Here is a 22,350-nt window from a genome sequence, read left to right as displayed (position 1 = left end):
TTTCACAACTTTCTCGCCATAAGTAATCAATTGCTCACCATAAAGGTGTGATGATGATGCTCGGCACCGTCTTTAAAGTACTTTTTAAATACCGAATTACAACTTTCACAAACAATTAATCCGAACCGAGTTAACACAGTTCACAAACGATTGTGTAACGGTTACGATTTAAGCAATTAACTTAGTCAATGACGTCACATGAAATACATTTAAAGTTCTCAATTCGCTAGACGCTACCCGCTAATCGGCGCCACTTTAAAGGGCTGCTTTGAACTTTCATGACCACGTGCTGTATTGTGTAAACTTATTTCGCAAAAAGTGTAACTAAGTACAGCGCCGTGTTCATTGTTGCGTTAATTGGTCTTTCCGATATAAACAATTGTTGAACTCGCAGTTTGGATTTAAGTGTTGACAATTTATAATACGGGTCAAAAAGAAACTTTGTGTGTATGTCAATTAATAGTTACTCGTTTTGTTTACAAAGTAATTTGTCAAAGGTGTTGTGTTTGGATTGTATTATGGATTATGCACCATAATTCAAAGGAACTGTTTTAACGGCATATGCATGTGCTTCTAATTTCCCAATTAATGCGCATACGCACTCTTTAAACGATGACATGTTTATTGGAAGAGATTAGATAAGATAAACGACGCCTGTGGTATCCCCTCTATGTATTGACCGAGTTTCCAATACTGGGGCATGAATGTCAATCAGAAGCATAAAGGGATTTACATCATGGAAATATGGTTAGATGTAAACTGACTGATGCGCGGGTCAAATTTTTCGGTGCGTCAAAATGACGCACGACAGAAAAAATGGTCGGGTCAAAAACGAGTCATTTTCAAATTGCTCGTGTCAAAACGCAGGATTGAAATCCCTGTTCAGATTTCTTATTTTCTACGATTTGTAGATAGAACGACTATTTTGGATACGTAATCAATTTTAATCCAACACATCCAACTAATGTTAACGCTTATGCTGTGTACCTGTGATGACAATAGATTTAGAATTACACTATGTAAAAGGTAGATAACTTGTCACATGTTGTGTACATTTTAAATGGCAGTATTATAGATGTATTTGCTGGTATGGATTTTAGTTACAATAATCCAACTCCCAGCTATTGACCCTCCGGGTCGCTGGGAGTTGCAACTGGTAACAAGATATTTCAAAGAAACATGTCGCCCAGATTCTGGGCAGAACTTTAATCGGTAATATTAGCATCATTAACTATTTTTTAGCATGAATAAACACTAAAAGATCATAGACAATGATATATATATGTATATGATATATCACTAATGCGCAAATTAAAACAACTAACATGATATGGTGTGCTCGCATAGTAATGATATTAATCCAAAGTTTCAAACACATCAACGGATCATGAACATGTGTAAGTTTTTGCAATAGAAAACACAGAGTGTTCCGACTTTGAAAATACACATATACGCTATCGACTTTCTTCAGAATTCTCTGTGAGAAAGAGCTCGTGTCTAATCAACCAATCGTAATACATCAACTTTCTCTGGAACCTCCATAAGATAGATTGAATCATTAATTCAAAACTTCGGCTTTGATAAGGGTTTTTGTGTTAAGTAGTTTTTTTGTTAGTTTTTTTCCACAAATGACTCACCAATTGATGTTCATGATAACAGGTATTGTGTTTGTCACGATGTATTAGGTTTATTGAAATCGATTTTATAGACATATGTGAAAAATTATTTTTTAACATTGAATTTGGTCTAATCAAGAAGAACTCTGAGCTGTATGTATGTACGCAGAAAAGCTCAGAGCATTCAAGAAAAACTAGTATGGATTTATGCAGTTTATGGGTACATTCTCCACTACAGTGTTGAAATGATTGATTGGTTGATTCTGTACACAAACATTGCCCATGGTAGTATAAGCTCCGGAATAAAATGAACATTTATGTCAACATCAATGCAAGTAAGAGGATGAATATCAAGACAGACACTGTTTTGACAACATTGGTAATTTTTTTCTAACATAAAATTTAGGGCAATTTAAAGTTTCTTGTTACTGCAATTTAAATAATCATTTGCAAATGAGACATTTTTGCGATCCAACATCTAATTACTATGTTTCACACTTATTTTGTTTGTGTATTAAGTCCTGACGACCACTTAATCATGAAACTTTGTGGTTGTTATTGTCTGTCGAAACAACAATTTTTATGTCAGTAAAAAACTCATTTAAATGCAAAAAAATGTAGTTCAATTTTCACAGAAATTTACTTGTGCTCATTGTTATGAGTAAACTTAGTATTCTCCATTCTCAAAATACTGTCCTTATCAATTATTATCATCATAACTGAACATTATTATCTTTTTATGCCCCCGGTAGGGTGGCATATAGCAGTTGAACTGTCCGTCAGGCAGTCAGTATGTCAGTCTGTCCGTCCGTCCGAAAACTTTAATGGTCATAACTTTTTCAATATTTAACATAGCAACTTGATATTTGGCATGCATGTGCATCTCATGGAGCTGCACATTTTGAGTGGTGAAAGGTGAAGGTCAAGGTCGTCCTTCAAGGTCAAATGTCTGATATATGGCGTCTGTCCGTCCATCCGAAAACTTTAACATTGGCCATAACTTTTTCACTATTGAAGATAGCAACTTGATATTTGGCATGCGTGTGTATCTCCTGGAACTGAACATTTTGAGTGGTGAAAGGTGAAGGTCAAGTTCATCCTTCAAGGTCAAATGTCAAATATTCCATCCATCCGAAAACTTTAACATTGGCCATAACTTTTTCACTATTGAAGATAGCAACTTATTATTTGGCATGCATGTGTATCTCTTGGAGCTGAACATTTTGAGTGGTGAAAGGTCAAGGTCATCCTTCATGGTCAAATGTGAAAAATTCTGTCCGCCCGAAAACTTTAACATTGGCCATAACTTTTTTAAATATTGAAGATAGCAACTTGATATTTGGCATGCATGTGTATCTCCTGGCGCTAAACATTTGGAGTGGTGAAAGGTCAATGTCAAGGTCATCCTTTAAGGTCAAAGGTAAAAAAAAAAGAAAAGTTAATTTCTCCATTCAATCTCTTACTTCTCGTGGAGCTGCACATTTTGATTGGTGAAGGGTCAAGGTCATCGTTCAAGGTCAAAGGTCAAATATATAGCTTCAAAGCGGCGTAATAGGGGGCATTGTGTGTCTGACAAACACATCTCTTGTTTCATATTATTATCATCATTATCATCCTCATCAATCTAAAAAGTTCCATACAGCTTATTTCAACGAAGACAAATAAGGCATCAGTGTTACAAATGTAGTATCTGACAGAGTTTTAAAATAAAACATATAAAGAAAAACAATAGTTATTATTAAACATTAACATGAAAACCATACATTTCTGTAAATATTCCCCAATATTAAATCTACATATACACAATGTATCTTTGCCTATCGTTACTTAACAGACAAACTTTTAGACTTGCGCATGCAATTTAACATGTGTTCCTAAAAAATCATTTTTCGGTCAATATGAATTCTGATTATGACCACAGTCAATATTTGATGCAGCAGATTCTAGTTGAAATAAAAACCATCTATAAATAATGATTTTTCTCCCAAATCTAAATTAACAAAACCCATAAACTGCCTTTCAACTAATCTTTGAGATTACAGTCTCAAAGTGTAAATACATACAGAATTAGCAGCCAGTCGGGTCAAGGTTATTGGTACTTAAAATAGGAAAATGGTTGCAGCTCAAAAACTTGAGTTTCCATGGAAGTTATGTGCTGAAATTTTTGGTTAAGGTAGCTCAAATGCAGACATTGCTTTCAATGTTAATAATGTAATTAAGTTCAACTAAATTAATTGGTTGAAAGTTCAAAATTTAGTTTGATTGCATGGTAATATTTTATGTTTTAATTAAATGAGCCGCGTTGTGAGAAAACTGGGCTTAATGCATGTGCGCAGTCTGCACAGGCTTATCAGGGACAACACTTTCCGCTCTTATGGTATTTTTAGTTTCAAGGAAGTCCTTCCTTACCGAAAATCAAGTTTAGGTGGAAATTGTGTCCCTGATTAGCCTTTGCGGACTGCGCACATGCATTAAGCCCAGTTTTCTCAAAACAAGGCTCAAATGATGTTGAGCTTTAAGTTTGTTTACTTTATTACTACCTGTACTACAGATATTCAACTTCAAATAATTACTGTCATTTAATTTGTCAGATGCATGTCTACGATGTCAATCAGAAAACAAGCAAGATGACTGTGTTGGTAAGTTACATTGGTACAATAAATTGTAAATTCTGTACTTGAAAAAATATAAATAAAAAAGTCTATTGATATCATACAAATATTCAAAATTATTAAAATTTCAACAAGAAACTACTCAGGGCTCCAAATTACCGTAGGCTCCCTGTAAATTATCTTTGTAAAATGCAAGTTAGATTTTAAGCTCACCTGATTGCTTAGGTGAGCTTTTGTGACCGGTCTTTGTCCGTCGTATGTCAGTCCGTCCGTCCGTTAACATTTGCTCGTAAACACTCTAGAGGCCACATTTCTTGTCCCATCTTCATGAAACTTTGTCAGAAGCTTTGTCCCAATGAAATCTTGGCCGAGTTCGAAACTGGGTTGTGCCGGGTCAAAAACTAGGTCACTAGGTAAAAAAAAAAGAAAAACCTTGTAAACACTGTAGAAGTCACATTTCATGCCCAATCTTCATGTAACTTTGTCAAAATGTTTGTCTTAATGATATCTTGGTTGTGTTCAAAAGAGGTTTAGATCCGTTGAAAAACATGGCTGCCAGTGGGCGGGGCAATTTTCCTTATTTGGCTATAGAGAAACCTTGTAAACACTCTAGAAGTCACAATTTTTACCCAATCATCATGAATGTTGGTCAAAACATTGGTTCAATTGATGTCTCGGACGAGTTCGAAAATGGTCGAGATCGGTGAAAAAACATGGCGGCCAGTGGGTGGGGCATTTTTCTCTATATGTATATAGTGGCAGTTTTTCCTATTTGGCTATAGAGAAACCTTGTAAACACTCTAGAAGTCACAATTTTTGCCCAATCATCATGAAAGTTGGTCAAAACATTGGTTTTATTGATAACTCGGACGACTTTGAAAATGGTCGGGATCGGTGAAAAAACATGGCCCCCAGTGGGCGGGGCATTTTTCTCTATATGTATATAGTGAAAACATGTGAACACAGTAGAAGTCACATTTTTGGCCCAATTTTCATGAGATTTGCTCAGAACATTTGTTTCCTTGATACGAGAGTTGAGTTTAAAAATGAATCCGGTCAGTTGAATAACAGGGCTGCTGGTAGGGGGGCAGTTTTCTCATTATGCCCCCCCCCCCTTTCGAAGAAGAGGGGGTATATTGTTTTGCTCATGACGGTCCGTCTGTCCACCAGATGGTTTCCGGATGATAACTCAAGAGCGCTTATGCCAAGGATCATGAAACTTCATAGGTACATTGATCATGACTCGCAGATGACCCCTATTGATTTTCAGGTCACTAGGTCAAAGGTCAAGGTCACAATGACCCGAAATAATAAAATGGTTTCTGGATGATAACTCAAGAACTTTTATGCCTAGGATCATGAAACTTCATAGATACACTAATCATGACTTGCAGATGACCTATATTGATTTTCAGGTCAGTAGGTCAAAGGTCAAGGTCACGGTGACCCAAAGCAGTAAAATGGTTTCCGGATGATAACTCAAGAACGCTTATGCCTAGGATCATGAAACTTCATAGAAACATTGATCATGACTCGCAGATAACCCCTATTGATTTTCAGGTCACTAGGTCAAAGGTCAAGGTCACGATGACCCAAAATAGTAAAATGGTTACCGGATGATAACTCAAGAACGCTTAGGCCTAGGATCATGAAACTTCATAGGTACATTGATCATGACTCGCAGATGACGCCTATTGATTTTCAGGTCACTAGGTCAAAGGTCAAGGTCACGGTGACTCGAAATAGTAAAATGGTTTCCAGATGATAACTCAAGAACGCTTATGCCTAGGATCATGAAACTTCATAGGTACATTGATCATGACTCGAAGATGACCCAAATTTTCAGGTCACTAGGTCAAAGGTCAAGGTCACAGTGACCTGAAATAGTAAAATGGTTTCTGGATGATAACTCAAGAATGCCTATGCCTAGGATCATAAAACTTCATAGGTACAATGATCATGACTCGCAGATGACCCCTATTGATTTTCAGGTCACTAGGTCAAAGGTTTAGGTCACGGTGACCTGAAATAGTAAAATGGTTTCTGGCTGATAACTCAAGAACGCTTATGCCTAAGTTCATGAAACTTCATAGGTATATTGATCATGACTTGCAGATAACCTCTTTTGATTATCAGGTCACTAGGTCAAAGGTCAAGGTCACAGTACCAAAAAACGTATACACACAATGGCTGTCAAGGTCACGGTGACTCTACTTAAAAAAATGTTTCCGGATGATAACTCAAAAATGCTTACGCCTAGGATCATGAAACTTCATAGGTACATTGATCATGACTCGCAGATGAAATAATGATGAAACTTGACCAGGATGTTTGTCTGGACAATATCTAGGTCAAGTTTGACATTTGGTAAAGATTGAATGAACCGACTCCTCTCAGGTGAGCAAACTAGGGCCATCTTGGCCCTCTTGTTTAAATTCTGCCAGTGGAAATTTGCCAATGGCCTTTGTTCTAAGTACTAAACAGGCATTGCATCAGTATACAGTGCAGATTAGCTATATTGTGATCAGCTAAAGATGTCAATTCAATTGCACTGAAATGTAACTGAACCAGAGTGATTTTTATGCCCCCAGATCGAATGATCAGGGGTATACTGTTTTTGGCCTGTCTGTCTGTCTGTCTGTAATTGTATGTGTTTGTCTGTCTGTTATTGTATGTGTGTGTCTGTGTGTCATTGTATGTGTGTGTCTGTCCCAAAACTTTAACCTTGGCCATAACTTTTGCAATATTGAAAGTAGCAACTTGATATTTGGTATGTGTGTGTATCTCATGGAGCTGCACATTTTGAGTGGTGAAAGGTCAAGGCCATCCTTCAAGGTCAAATATTGAAGATAGCAACTTGATATTTGGCAAACATGTGTATCTCATGGAGACAGTTGTCAGTAGATAAAATATGAAAAAAACTTTTTCATGGTATTATTTGCCATTTTGCGAGTTGATTGAAAAGCAAAGCGCAAAGTTTTGCAAGTGCAACTTTCTACTAACTTGACACGCTGCTACTGTACATGATATTGATATATAAACATTTAGCTGATACAACAGTCTCACACCCAACTATGTTCAGGTTCTGCTAAATGTTGTTTTGCTGTTTCAGTGGTTTGGGGTGAATGCAACCATTCATTCCACAATTGTTGTATGACGCTCTGGACGAAACAGAACAACAGATGTCCACTGTGCCAACAGGACTGGGTTGTGCAAAGAATAGGAAAATAGTGATCCAAATTTGAATCCACTGAATTTACCTCTTTTAATTTCACCACAAACAGTATAAACTCTTCAGTGCCTCTACAGGATGGATTTCAATTCTTTGAAATGAACAAAAAATTCCCACCAGCTCTCTGTTTATCACAAACACATTTCATGTGCAAATGCTTGTTAGTACATGAATTTCAATTTAATTTGAAGATGATAAGTGTCCTTCATTTACCATGTAATCCTGTGGTAAAACACATTGTATCAGATAGTACACGTATCTTGGAAAGACACTTGATAAAAAAGTCATACAGTTAATTGGAAATGTAGGATAGTTTTGACTTTTTGATATAATTATTTCTTTTGTCATTATGCAATAAGCGTCAATTTTAATTTTTTAAAGAGAATAATACATTTATGTCTTGTATTTTTCATGTTAATGTACATTTGAACCAGTGTTTCATTATTGGACATTATATATATGCACCACTCTTAGTTTATTTATTACTTGTAAAAAATTGTCTTTTTTGAAAATAATTTTGATTTGGTCTTCTAGATTGAGACAGTCTGTTTTAATTTTTAGATTTAATTTAAGTTCACAAAAGCATTTGTATGAAACTTTGTTTAAACAATTCCTTGTATTTGCTTTGTTCGTATTGTTGTTTATTGTATTAGTTTGTTGAAATCATGTTCATAAGTCGTAGGGAAATGCTTGCATAAAAATGTGTTTGGGTTAAAAGTCATAGCGATAATCAATGATATTTATTTAAAAAATTCAATTTTCAGTCACAAAAATGTAAGCTGTATATTTAACTTATTCCTTGTATGTGTTATAAACCAAATGCCCCCAGAGTTGGCTTTAAAATTAAATGTAACTAAAAATCAGTATATGATATGGAAATAATAAAGAATTCATATTTTCATGTTGTTTATAATTTCAAAACAACTATATTGAATTCTTAAGCTTTCATATGTGCATTATATGGGAATTCATTTGATGCAGTGAAAAATCCACCATTGCTTTTTTTGTGCGAAATATTAACAACAGCACCGTTGGGTAAAGGGATATATTCTATCGAAAGAGCATCCACTGGGCAAATTCTTGAAAACAAATCTAGTACATGTGTACAGATGTTAACACTTTATCGTCATATTAATTATACTTTTTTATTTACATGGAAGACTTGACTCGTTCAGAGTTAAAAACCATGTTATAATATAAGGCCATGCACATCTTGCATTTTTCTCGTTGATGTCTGAATGATGAGTAACTTGTATACCGGTAGTCTCTTTTTACAAAGAAGAAACCAAAACATTTAAGTGCTATCTACTGTCAGTTCTTAAAATACTCCAACTTGTAGGCGTGTTTTACATTCATATTTGTGGTTTTAAAATAAGTGATTTTATGTTTTGCTGAAAATTTACATTATTCATGATAAAAGATATGAATATACAATTCGAAGTAAAGCATATTCAATATTTCCAAAGCTTCATCAAGGTTGGTCAATGCATACTAATGATTTTTGCCGGAAACCACCTGTTTGAAGCGGCCCGCCATACACAAATCTTGTAACCAGGGTTATCAAAATAATTGAAAACCTGGACAACAAGCCCTTTACTTGTACATCATTCAGGGGTTCAACCCCGTTAATTTAGCACACATTAGGCGGATATAATAAACTTATTAAGTCGAGCTTATATCAAGGTCTCGCTTGGGATCGCATATAGAGTTGGTGGCATCAAGGTAAAAAGAAAACTTATCCTGCTCAATAACTCAAAAACGTATTACAATAGTGTAAGGCAACTTCATGCTAAGATACCTAATTAAATACATGTAGCACGAAGGGCGAAAGGGATCAAGGTCAACTGTGGGGATTATTTGCCAAATAGTAAAGAGCTGAAGGAGTCATTTAAGTTATATAAATTGGATGATTATATAATCGCTGAATCGTACTACATTTGCCGATTTAAAAAATAATACGAGATGTGTTGAAAAAAAACACCATATAAAACCTCATCACCCTGTAAAATTATACGTTAAATTTTAAAACATCCGAGCCTGAGCGCCACCTCAGAAGTAGCATTGGCTCATTTATTAATGCATCTCAAAAAAGAGGTGGAGCGCGTGATTAACGGTCGTGATATCTAACGTGTATCGGCTCCTACTAAATGCGTACAATTTGTTTACGAACACAATGCCAGAAACTCTTGATAATCGTTAGAAAACTCGTGCCCAATGTCATTCGACAGCTTTATTTTAAATCACAATTAAGTAATACAACAATAGTTGTGTTTCATGATATCTTGAACAATGAAATGCATTTGATTAAAAATGTCATAATCACAAATTACTAGCGTTCGCGCACATCATCCTTGATTCAAGTCCAACAACACCCAAGATTTATCAAATAAATATTTATCGCATGTCTAACCTTGTAAATACTTTGAAACGTTCGTTTTGGATGATCAACGGATAGTTTGTTTGTATAAGATGATATGAGTGGTTTTATATCTCATTACCCGCTTGTTCTGACTGGGTCATCGGTCTTACCAACGTCGGAATCTGAAGCACGGCGTTGCTAGCCTTCCTTTCAACGTTCGGCTCATATATCAGTTGAGGATGCTTTTAGATTCTTACAAGAATTTCAAAGATAAATTCTCCCTCTGAAAAGTTCGTTTTGCGTATCGCAATCGTCCGGAGCCCAATTTCACACTTATATTTTTAACTATTGCGAATGAATGAAATTCTTGAAAACGTACTGGACACCTTTCTGAGAGGTATCTTGTTAAGATACACGCTACGTCACTGTGATGGCAGATATCAGCCAGGGAAGAAACTATAATTCGGCATTTTCACAGTCGCCCCAAACCGCTACAGGGATGGCGAACCGGAAGTTTTGGAGTACACTTCTACTATTGTTGCTAATTCCGGAAATATATGCGGAGCCTGCGTGCGACAGGTATAGGCCACGATACCTCATTTTTTATGTTTAAATGTTCAAAACTCTTACCATCTTACTAAATAAGAATATGTTCTGTATGTATACTTTTTTTTGTAGATGCAAACTGGCAAAAGCTATTAAAATTATGTATGAATATTTGAACTGATACACATAAAATGAAAAAAAGGAGAAAAAACAACGCATCACCTAATCCATATTTTAACACGTAGGTACAAACATTTGGGTGACTCATCAAATACTAGTATAAAGATTCAAATTGTGTGCATTATTGATATACGGTGGGAAAAAATATAAACGTTAAAATTATTAACTTCGATAAGACTGCATGAATAATGCCACATATTTACGTACTATTGTCGTACACATAAATGAAGCTCGTCATGGACAATCGAGCTTTAAACACGTGCACCACACACAGGCTTATTCGCGTCGGCAAAGTCCGCTCTCATGCTATTTTTTTCAAGAATGTGTCTTTTAATCACAAATGATCTGCAGGAGGATATTGCCGTCCCAGATTAACATTTCAGTGCATATGGCGCGAGCCTTTAATGGAACAGGATTGTCCCATGACTACTATATATATATATATATTCCCTCATGTAAATGTTTTCCATGTTTATTTAAGCGATATCTGGTGTCACGGGCCTCTCTTGAATGCGGTGCAGACAGCAGGACTTTTCAAAGACTCAAAGACATTTGTCGATATGCCCCTAAAAGTAGACCCAGGTAAGTATACCGATATGCATTTTTATCCTGTCACATGCCTTTAAATCAGCCCGATAACCAGGTAACCTAATATCTCAAAAGATATTAGGCTAGATGACCACGTGACCTCGAATATCCGTCAGTTGCTGTCCGCGCATGCGCACGCCTGTACTATTTTCTATTTATAAAATATACTTGTTTTCAATTAAAAAAAATACAACATACGTGTCAAGTACTGTTTGTAATTATTATTTTAACAGCATAATTTCGTCTTTGTGTATTGAATTAATAACGATTGACTCGATTTCTGTGTTGTTTAACAAGACGGAAGCTAGCCTAAGCGTTTTGCATGACGTGACGTCACAATGTTTTTGCTGCGGCGTGTTTTTTTTCCCATATTAAATATTTAAACACAAAAAACTGGAAAACTATATATTTAAGAAACATTTCAACGAATGTTGCAAATGTGACAGGATAAATAGAATAATAGGTTGGTGACGTGGATGGAGAATGGTTATCTGGCTCGTCGGAGGATCTTATCGGGTTCGCCTTCGGCTCACCCGATAACTTCCTCCGACTTGCCAGATAACCATTCTCCATCCACATCACCAGCCTATTATTCTCTATATAACGGTCCTCGTAACATGCACATTACAGTGTACTCAGGTAGGTACACCAATATTCTCCTTTAATCGGACTCTGACAGGTAAAATAATATGCCCCTTAAATCTGACCTGGGTAGGTAGATCTATATGCCCCCTAAAAAGGTCCCGGAAAGGTAGATCGATAAGCCCCTTAAAGGTGACCTAGGTAAGAAATTCATGCAATCTTATCTCAGAAGGCTACTTAACGTATTCTTATAACTTTACAGGCGTTACATGACGCCTTAATGAAAGCTGACCTCGATTGATAACTGAAGTCTTCTAAGTCTTGCATCTATGCAACTTGACCTCGGTTAGTTATTTAACTCATTCATGTACACATGATCTCAGTTGGTTATGTAATGCCTTCATGCACCATGACCGATATCGCTTTAACGACGCATCGCATGATTTTAACAGTATACCTTTGAGTTAAATAAAGGTGTTTAGTTTCTGATTGTTTGTTCTGATGTATGGTACACATGCATGATAACTGCATAGAGCGCAGCACTTCATCGTTTGGTCATTCGATGCTTCTACATATCTATATTGTATGTTTACTTTCTTTACGTATTAAAAAAAATAATTCAATGCACGTATTATATAACAAAACTCATGCGTTTACTTTCAGAAACGATGATGAATGCGTTTAATAGTCTGAACAGCAGCGTCAAAGACAATTCCTCCGAACTTCGGGCATTCGTGGATCGGTTCTTCGACCTGCCCGGTAGCGAACTCGTCACGTGGGAACCAGAGGACGCCGTGGAAAAGTAGAGGATGCGGCTTGTATATAGTTATTTAAGTTCTCCAATATGGACATGTCTAGTATATAGTTCTGAGAGTTCTCCATTGTGGACTGTGTCTAGTATATAGTTCTGAGAGTTCTCCATTGTGGAATGTGTCAAGTATATAGTTCTGAGAGTACTCCATTGTGGACTGTGTCTAGTATATAGTTCTGAGAGTTCTCCAATATGGACTGTGTCTAGTATATAGTTCTGAGAGTTCTCCAATGTCGACTGTGTCTAGTATATAGTACTGAGAGTTCTTCAACATGGACATTATCTAGTATATAATTCTGAGAGTTCTCCAATTTGGACTGTGGTTTGTATATAGTTCTGAGAGTTCTCCAATATGGACTGTGTCTAGTACATAGTTCTGAGAGTTCTCCAATGTGGACTGTGTCTAGTATATAGTACTGAGAGTTCTTCAACATGGACATTATCAAGTATATAATTCTGAGAGTTCTACAATATGGACTGTGGTTTGTATATACTTCTGAGAGTTCTCCAATATGGACTGTGACCTGTATATAGTTCTAAGAGTTCTCCAATGTGGACTGTGTCTAGTATATAGTGCTGAGAGTTATCCAATATGGACTGTGGTTTGTATAGTTCTTTGAGTTCTCCAATATAGACTGTGTTTATTAAATAGTTCTGAGAGTTCTCCAATATGGACTGTGTCTAGTATATAGTTCTGAAAGTTCTTCAATATGGACTGTGTCTATTCAATAGTTCTGAAAGTTCTCCAATATGGACTGTGTCTATTAAATAGTTCTGAGAGTTCTTCAATATGGACTGTGTCTAGTATATAGTTCTGAGAATTCTTCAATATGGACTGTGTCTATTAAATAGTTCTGAGAGTTCTCCAATATGGACTATGTCTATTATATAGTTCTGAGATTTCTCCAATTTGGACTGTGTTTATGAAATAGTTCTGAGAGTTCTCCAATATGGACTGTGTCTATTATATAGTCCTCCAGTATGGACTGTGGCTTGTATATAGTCCTGAGAGTTTTCCAATATGGACCGTGTCTATTAAATTGTTCTGAGAGTTCTCCAATACGGACTGAGGCTCGTATATAGTTCTGAGAGTTCTCCAATATGAACTGTGTCTTGTATATAGTTCTGAAAGTTCTCTTATATGGAATTTGTCCTGTAGATAGTTCTGAGAGTTCTAAAATATGGACATTTCTAGTATATAGTTATGAGAGTTCTCCAATATGGACTTTGGTTAGTATATAGTTCTGACAGTTCTCCAATATGGACTATGTCTAGTATATAGCTCTGCGAGTTCTCCAATATGGACATTTCTAGTGTATAGTTCTCAGAGTTCTCCAATATGGACTGTGGTTAGTATATAGTTATGAGCGTTCTTCAATATGGATTGTGTCTAGTAGACATGTATACAGTAGTTCTGAGAGTTCCCCAATGTGGACTGTGTCTAGTATATAGTTCTGAGAGTTCTCCATTGTGGACTGTGTCTAGTATATAGTTCTGAGAGTTCTCCATTGTGGACTGTGTCTAGTATATAGTTCTGAGAGTTCTCCATTGTCGACTGTGTCTAGTATATAGTGCTGAGAGTTCTTCAACATGGACATTATCTAGTATATAATTTTGAGAGTTCTCCAATATGGACTGTGCTTTGTATTTAGTTCTGAGAGTTCTCCAATATGGACTGTGTCTAGTATATAGTTCTGAGAGTTCTCCAATGTGGACTGTGTCTAGTATGTAGTACTGAGAGTTCTTCAACATGGACATTATCTATTATATAATTCTGAGAGTTCTCCAATATGGACTGTGGTTTGTATATACTTCTGAGAGTTCTCCAATATGGGCTGTGACTTGTATATAGTTCTTAGAGTTCTCCAATGTGGACTGTGTCTAGTATATAGTGCTGAGAGTTATCCAATATGGACTGTAGTTTGTATAGTTCTTTGAGTTCTCCAATATGGACTGTGTTTATTAAATACACATGAGAGTTCTCCAATATGGACTGTGTCTAGTATATAGTTCTGAGAGTTCATCAATATGGACGTGTCTATAAAAAAGTTATGAGAGTTCTCCAATATTGACTGTGTCTATTAAATAGTTCTGTGAGTTCTTCAATATGGACTGTGTCTAGTATATAGTTCTGAGATTTCTCCAATATGGACTGTGTTTATGAAATAGTTCTGAGAGTTCTCCAATATGGACTGTGTCTATTATATAGTCCTCCAGTATGGACTGTGGCTTGTATATAGTCCTGAGATTTTTCCAATATGGGCTGTGACTTGAATATAGTTCTGAGATTTCTCCAATATGGACTGTGTTTATGAAATAGTTCTGAGAGTTCTCCAATACGGACTGTGTCTATTATATAGTTCTGAGAGTTCTTCAATATGGACTGAGGCTCGTATATAGTTCTGAGAGTACTCCAATATGAACTGTGTCTTGTATATAGTTCTGAAAGTTCTCCAATATGGAATTTGTCCTGTATATAGTTATGAGAGTTCTCCAATACGGACATTTCTAGTATATAGTTCTGAGAGTTCTCCAATATGGACTGTGGTTAGTATATAGTTCTGAAAGTTCTCCAATATGGACTTTGTCTAGTATATAGCTCTGCGAGTTCTCCAATATGGACTTTTCTAGTATATAGTTCTGAGAGTTCTCCCATATGGACTGTGGTTAGTATATAGTTATGAGCGTTCTTCAATTGGATTGTGTCTAGTAGACACGTATACAGTAGTTCTGAGAGTTCCCCAATGTGGACTGTGTCTAGTATATAGTTCTGAGAGTTCTCCAATGTGGACTGTGGCTTGTATATAGTTCTGAGAGTTCTCCAATATGGACAGCGACTAGTTTATAATCCTGAGAATTATCCAATATGAACTGTGTCTACTATATAGTTCTGAGAGTTCTTCAATATGGACTGTTTCTAGTATACATATATAGTTCTGAGAGTTCTCCAATATAGACTGTGTTTATTATATAGTTATGAGCGTTCGTCAATATGGATTGTGTCTAGTAGACATGTATCGTTCTGAGAGTTCCCCAATGTGGACTGTGTCTAGTATATAGTTCTGAGAGTTCCCCAATGTGGACTGTGTCTAGTATATAGTTCTGAGAGTTCCCCAATGTGGACTGTGCCTAGTATATAGTTCTGAGAGTTCCCCAATGTGGACTGTGTCTAGTATATAGTTCTGAGAGTTCCCCAATGTGGACTGTGCCTAGTATATAGTTTTGAGAGTTCTCCAATGTGGACTGTGTCTAGTATTTAGTTCTGAGAGTTTTCCAATGTGGACTGTGTCTAGTATATAGTTCTGAGAGTTCTCCAATATGAACTTTGTCTAGCATATAGTTCTGAGAGTTCCCCAATGTGGACTGTGTCTAGTATATAGTTCTGGGAGTTCTCCAATATGAACTGTGTCTAGTATATAGTTATGAGAGTTCCCCAATGTGGACTGTGTCTAGTATATAGTTCTGAGAGTTCTCCAATATTAACTGTGTCTAGTATATAGTTATGAGAGTTCTCTAATGTCGACTGTGGCTAGTATATATTTCTGAGAGTTCTCCAATGTGGACTGTGGCTAGTATATATTTCTGAGAGAACTCCAATGTGGACTGTGGCTAGTATATATTTCTGAGAGTTCTTTAGTACGGACTGTGTCTAGTATATATTTCTGAGAGTTCTCCAATGTGGAATGTGGCTAGTATATTGTTCTGGAAGTTCTACAATATGAACTGTGTCTAGTATATAGTTCTGGGAGTTCTTCAATATGGACTGAGGCTCGTATAGAGTTCTGGGAGTTCACCAATATGAACTGTGTCTAGTATATAGTTCTGAGAGTTCTTCAATATGAACAGATGCTTGTATATAGTTCTGAGAGTTCTCCAATGCGGACTGTGTCTAGTATATAGTTATGAGAGTTCTTCAATATGGACATTATCTAGTAAATAATACTAAGAGTTCTTCAATGTGGACTGTGTCTAGCATATAGTTATGAGAGTTCTTCAATATGGACATTATCTAGTATATAATACTAAGAGTTTTTCAATATGGACTGTGTCTAGTATATAGTTATGAGAGTTCTTCAATATAGACTGTGTCTAATATACATGTATAGTTCTGAGAGTTCTCCAATGAGGACTGTGTTTTGTATATACATGTAGCTATGAGAGTTCTCCAATGTGGACTGTGTCTAGTATATAGTTATGAGAGTACTTCAATATGGACTGTCTCTAGTATACGTGTATAGTTCTGCGAGTTCTCCAATATGGACTGTGTATAGTATATAGTTCTGAGAGTTCTTCAATATGGACTGTGTCTGCTATACGTGTTTAGTTCTGCGAGTGTCCAAAGTGGACTTTATCTAGTATGTAGTTCTGAGAGTTTTCTAATGTGGACTGTGGCTAGTATATAGTTCTGAGAGTTCTCCAATGTGGACTGTTTCTAGTATATAGTTCTGAGAGTTCTCAAATATGGACTGTGTCTAGTATATCGTTCTGAGAGTTCTCCAATGTGGACTGTGTCTTGTATATAGTTCTGAGAGTTCTCCAATATGGACTGTGTCTTGTATATAGTTCTGAGAGTTCTCCAATGTGGACTGTGGCTAGTATATAGTTCTGAGAATTCTCCAATATTGACTGTGTCTAGTATATAGTATTGAGAGTTCTCCAATATGGACTGTGTCTAGTATATAGTTCTGGGAATTCTCCAATATGGACTGTGTCTAGTATATAGTACTGAGAGTTCTCCAATATGAACTGTGTCTAGTATATAGTTCTGAGAGTTCTTCAATATGGACTGTGTCTAGTATATAGTTCTGAGAGTTCTCCAATTTGGACTGCGGCTTGTATTAAGTTCTGAGAGTTCCCCAATGTGGACTGTGTCTAGTTTATAGTCCTGAGAGTTCTCCAATATGGACTGTGTCTAGTATATCGTTCTGAGAGTTATTCAATGTGGACTGTGTCTAGTATATAGTTCTGAGAGTTATTCAATGTGGCCTGTGTATAGCATATTGTTCTGAGAGTTCTTCAATGTGGACTGTGTCTAGTATATCGTTTTGAGAGTTCTTCAATGTGGACTGTGGCTAGTATATAGTTCTGATAGTTCTTCAATACTGACCGTGGCTTGTATATTTTTGTACTATTTAATATTTTCAAAATGGCAAAATCCAGCCTTAATTATCCCTCCCAGACCTAAGGAACTACACATGTAGCTCGATGTGTGTCGTTCTTGTGGCCGGCTATAAACTACGCGGGCATAGCAATCCTCAAATCGTCGTTCATTTACCAGTTAACAACAAACACTTGATTATTTTGATACAAAGAAGTTAAAAAAAACACGAGAGCATATCAAAACGAATAATATAAAGAATATCATAAAAACATTCATATTGACGTTCCATTGTTTATTAATAAACTACATTTCTATTTAATTAATTCCCTCATACAATTATCAATGAACAATTATACACTATGTACACTTTAAACATGATAATGTTTTTCAGCCCAGCATTTCTCCGTTTTGTGCGAGACCCTGTATACAGACAGTTCGGCAAGGATATGTGCAGTATGTGGAAACATTTAGGTAGGAAGGTGAGTATATTCGTGATTAAAACAACGCTCATATACCATGAATGCATTTCTTTCTTGGGCCTATATGATGCCATTTTACTACGACCTATTTGTGTTCGACAACAGACTATTGATTGGGTTCAATGCATGTGTCTCACACTTGTAAATCAGCTCAGATAAAAGCAAGCATTGCACTCAGCGTATTTCGAATACAATACTTACATAATTTAAATTTTGCATCACTCACTTATTTAGCAAATTGTATTGTTATCACATTTAAGTACGCTAAAATTACACTAAAATTAATACATAATAATACAATTTCAGATTTAGATTTATTACAAAAATAATTAAACATTAGGTAAACACGTAGTATATATATATATATATATATATATATATATATATATATATATATATATATATATATAGATATATATATATATATATATATATATATATATATATATATATATATATATATATATATATATATAAATTAAATATATATGCAAAAGCTGAATAGAATCCATGCAATTCGATATACGAAACCTATATTGATTCACTGTACGGTCACAGTTCGAGATTAATGTTATGCCTCTATTGATTTTATCATATAGACGGACGCAAACGTCTTCATAATGTCGACGTTATTTGTCCATACGGATAATGTCGAATTATTGGCAATAACGCGAAGAAAGTACTTTTCTAAATCCATCAAGAGTTTGCACCTAGCTAAGTCTAAAACCCATACTTTGTAGTTTGCTAGGTTTTTGCGTCTTACAAAGCTTCTATAATATTCCGGAATGATCTAAAGCAACGTGCGTCGAGATTGACTGGACACATTTTCGTTGTTTAATGGACACCACTCGATTGTTCATTGGTTATGTACATCTATTTGCTGTTATTTGATGTCTTGCAAAAAAAGTTCTCATCAATAATATATGGTATATTGATATCTCGTAGAGGTTCTTGCGCTTCAAAAATTTATATACAATCATTCAAGCGATTTGTAGATGTTCGCGGTGCCTCTTGCAGCACTTTGGATCAGCAAACGATTTATTGCATCTATCTTACGGTGTCCGGAGATAGTCGATGCATCGCGATTTTTCTTTCAGATTAAGCGGAACGTTAAGGATCACCCGGAAAGATACTCCCTCATCTACATGGAACATCCCTTCATCGTACCCGGAGGAAGATTCAGGGAGACCTATTACTGGTTACCATTTATTATATAACGTTTAGATGTGTATAAAAAATATTCAAAGAGACATTTTAACGTGTCTATAGAAGATTCAGAGAAACTTATAACTTACCCATCACTATATAACCTCTAGAAGATGTGTATATAGACGATTCAGATGAGATGAGACGAGGGACATGCTACTGGTTACCTATTACTAAATAAAGCCTATACATGTATATGTATGTAGAAGATACGTACATACCTATTACTGGTAAATCTTCAGTATATGTCTAACATGTACATACTACCTTATACAGAAAAGTTTAATATATAATAGAACATTTGAATGCATATATAACGAATAGTTGGTGAGTTTTCGATAAAAAATGAATCTGATCATGCGAGGCTAAGAAACTTATCAGCACCAGGCTTGTCAAGCACTTCAATGTTCTCCAATATGATATGCATGTACTTCCTCGTTATTTTATACTGACATATTCTTTTTATTATGATAGGCTATCCTCGTTAATTATGTAAACGGCGTAGAAATATATCAAAGATTGAAAACTAAAACGTTGGTTTTGCAGTTCAGCTGTGTTTTTGTTGTTGTTTACTACTCTTTGTTTGACGTTAAATTGAAATATATCGCGTTTTAAAACAAGCGATAGAATAAACGTTAGCTCAATAGGCCTACGTCAATATGATTAAGTTAGAACATAACACGATTGGTTGTTGTACGATCGCTTGTAGCTGGATATAATAAATTTATAATTCACTTGCACTATACTTGCTTAAGATGCATATGTTCTTTATGTAATTTTCCAGGGACTCGTTCTGGGTGGTTAAGGGTTTGCTATCCTGTGAGATGACCCATACCGTTAAAGGAATGCTGCAAAATTTTCTTTCTTTCATAACAAGGTTTTGCCTATTATTTCATTGTTTGTATTTGTGATTGATAGTAAGGTATTTGAGCAAACACGATGTCTTTCACAAAGTATCACTGATATTTTATCAATAAGCACAATTTGTTAATCAAACGTGTAAAAAATGATTGATGAAAATTAAAAGCTGAATATGTACGTGCTTTCTCTTTAACAGATATGGCATGATACCTAATGGCAGTAGGATGTACTACACGAAGCGATCACAGCCACCATTCTTCATTCCCATGGTGCAGCTGTACCTGCATGCTACGAATGACACCGAGTTTATCCGAAGTAACATTGACATCATAGAAAAGGAGTACCTTTTTTGGAATACTAATAGAACCGTGGATTTTCAATATGGAGGAAAATCAGTAACGTTGAATCGTTACGCGACACCTATAGATGAACCAAGGTATCGTTGCCCTACATCTTACAATACTTCGCTAATTGATATTTCGGGAAACTTAACTTTCATTGTTGCTAATTTAGATTATCATTGTATGGTATGCCTAACTACAATAGATTTAAGATTGTTTTTATTGTTAAAGATTTTAGATCTACATTCAGATGAAAAAATATGTCCTATATATTAGCTTTTTCGCTTGCGGTTTAGAATTTGGACTGGAGTTAAGAGTTCTACAGACTAAGAAGTGAGTCAGTTTAAAGGGGCCTTTTCACAGATTTTGGCATATTTTTAAGTTTGTCATTAAATGCTTTATATTGATAAATGTAAGCAATGGATCTTAAAAGCTCCAGTAAAAAATCAAGAATAAAATTAAAAAAAGGAAAAGAAGTAGCCGGTACCAGGGCTCGAACCAGTGACCCTTGGAGTCCCGGAGTTAGTCTGAAGTAAAAACGCATTAGCCCTCTCGTCTATTCCGCCGGTATACACAAGTTAAGTATTTTATAGCTTATATAAGCAATCTTCGTAGTTTCGTAAATTCAAACGACAACAACAAAACTCTCCAAATATTCAATCGTTTCGCGTTGCAACGCTTTATAATTTTCAGGTTTTCAAATCGTCAAAAGATACATATAATGGCTATATTGGACAATGGTAAATGTTTAGTAATACTGTTTCCTCACAAATATCATAACTATAACGAAAATTTGCGAATCTGAAATAACTTTTTTCAATTTTGTCAATTTACCAAACCGTGAAAAAATCCCTTTAATAGATGTTGCAATACAACGGCTTTCAGAATAGTGCCATAGATATTTGCAATTATTTTATATTATACTGGCAAACGCAGATAAAAGGTGTTTGCAAACAAACAAAAAAACATATACAAAACGAACGTTGTATACCTGGGGACCGTTTCAATAAGATATCGTATCGTAAATATAACGATATCGTAACTCGGGTAGTTGCGATTGGATTTACGATTCTCGTAAACCGTTTCAATAACCCCCTCGTAAATGTCCTCGTAAATCGCTCTCGCAATCTACGATTTCTTTATTGTACATTCGGTTTTCTTTGGGGTTATATTCAAACTGTCAACATCCGGTAGGGTGTTTACACCGTGTTGTTTTCGTAATGTGTTGCGAATATTTGAGAAAAAGCACATATAACAAACATTGAACAGAGAGCGAGATGGCTCACACGGGATCAATAGACGATTTATTGCATAAATCAATCTTTTGTACCGTGTTACAGTGGAATAGTGTTGTTTTTCACTGTGTGCAAAGTCCATGAACTCACTGGAATTGTTACTAACGTCGTTGACGTTAGTGGAAATGGAATTTAGAAATGTCTAATCATCATGCTGAATTATCAACAGCATCATTTCTGTGGAACACTGCGATATTCCTTATATAAGTGTTTCATAGTTATGGTGCTTTTAAAGTAGTTCACTATCTTCCAAGATTGGAATGGTACTTGTATACAGGTAAAATAAATAATTGTGCAGTGTTTATTTTACTAACATATTGTAGTGAAATAAGGTCACTTCCAACAGCCTTGCTGTTGGGCTAACTCTTTAGCGACGCGGTTAAAGTGTATGACTACCACTCTGGAGGTCGTGGGTTCTATGCCCGGCTTGAGCTCAGTATTTTCACATTAATGGCGACGAGACAAAAAACGAACTGTGAATGCGGGACTGGGTCTGAGCTGTTTAATGGTTTCTGGGAGGGCCATGCAGATGCAAGACATG

The 22,350-nt window shown here is 35.8% G+C and overlaps 4 protein-coding genes across 6 annotated transcripts in view; 3 read left to right on the top strand and 1 right to left on the bottom strand.

The window, feature by feature from the left end:
• LOC127847573 (RING-box protein 2-like) overlaps window positions 1-22,350 on the top strand; it is a 223,944-nt gene that overhangs the window by 1,237 nt on the left and 200,357 nt on the right. The window contains exons 2-3 of one of the 2 annotated variants that reach the window (XM_052379587.1): window positions 4,208-4,255; window positions 7,341-7,488. In XM_052379587.1, coding sequence (XP_052235547.1) covers window positions 4,208-4,255; window positions 7,341-7,459 — 167 coding nt within the window. In that variant the 3' untranslated portion in view covers window positions 7,460-7,488. Of the gene's footprint in view, window positions 1-4,207; window positions 4,256-7,340; window positions 8,360-22,350 lie in introns of those variants that run through there. The other variant, XM_052379585.1, reaches the window with a different exon arrangement.
• The window catches only part of LOC127849305 (uncharacterized), a 228,175-nt gene that overhangs the window by 92,584 nt on the left and 113,241 nt on the right, over window positions 1-22,350 (bottom strand). The window lies entirely within an intron of this gene.
• The window catches only part of LOC127847565 (trehalase-like), a 230,371-nt gene continuing 218,064 nt past the window's right edge, over window positions 10,044-22,350 (top strand). The window contains exon 1 of one of the 2 annotated variants that reach the window (XM_052379574.1): window positions 10,044-10,205. The gene's annotated coding sequence lies outside the window, so the exon portion shown is untranslated. Of the gene's footprint in view, window positions 10,217-22,350 lie in introns of both variants that reach the window. The other variant, XM_052379575.1, reaches the window with a different exon arrangement.
• Window positions 10,115-22,350, top strand: part of LOC127849306 (trehalase-like) — a 64,834-nt gene continuing 52,598 nt past the window's right edge. The window contains exons 1-7 of the mRNA XM_052382025.1: window positions 10,115-10,398; window positions 11,027-11,127; window positions 12,379-12,517; window positions 18,019-18,106; window positions 19,204-19,304; window positions 20,097-20,189; window positions 20,370-20,609. Coding sequence (XP_052237985.1) covers window positions 10,250-10,398; window positions 11,027-11,127; window positions 12,379-12,517; window positions 18,019-18,106; window positions 19,204-19,304; window positions 20,097-20,189; window positions 20,370-20,609 — 911 coding nt within the window. The 5' untranslated portion in view covers window positions 10,115-10,249. The remainder of the gene's footprint in view (window positions 10,399-11,026; window positions 11,128-12,378; window positions 12,518-18,018; window positions 18,107-19,203; window positions 19,305-20,096; window positions 20,190-20,369; window positions 20,610-22,350) is intronic.

This window comes from Dreissena polymorpha, chromosome 10 (genome assembly GCF_020536995.1).
Source record: "Dreissena polymorpha isolate Duluth1 chromosome 10, UMN_Dpol_1.0, whole genome shotgun sequence".
Lineage (NCBI taxonomy): Eukaryota > Metazoa > Mollusca > Bivalvia > Myida > Dreissenidae > Dreissena > Dreissena polymorpha.
The sequence above is the reverse complement of the archived record's forward strand: the minus strand, read 5'-3'. Positions and strand labels throughout refer to the sequence as shown.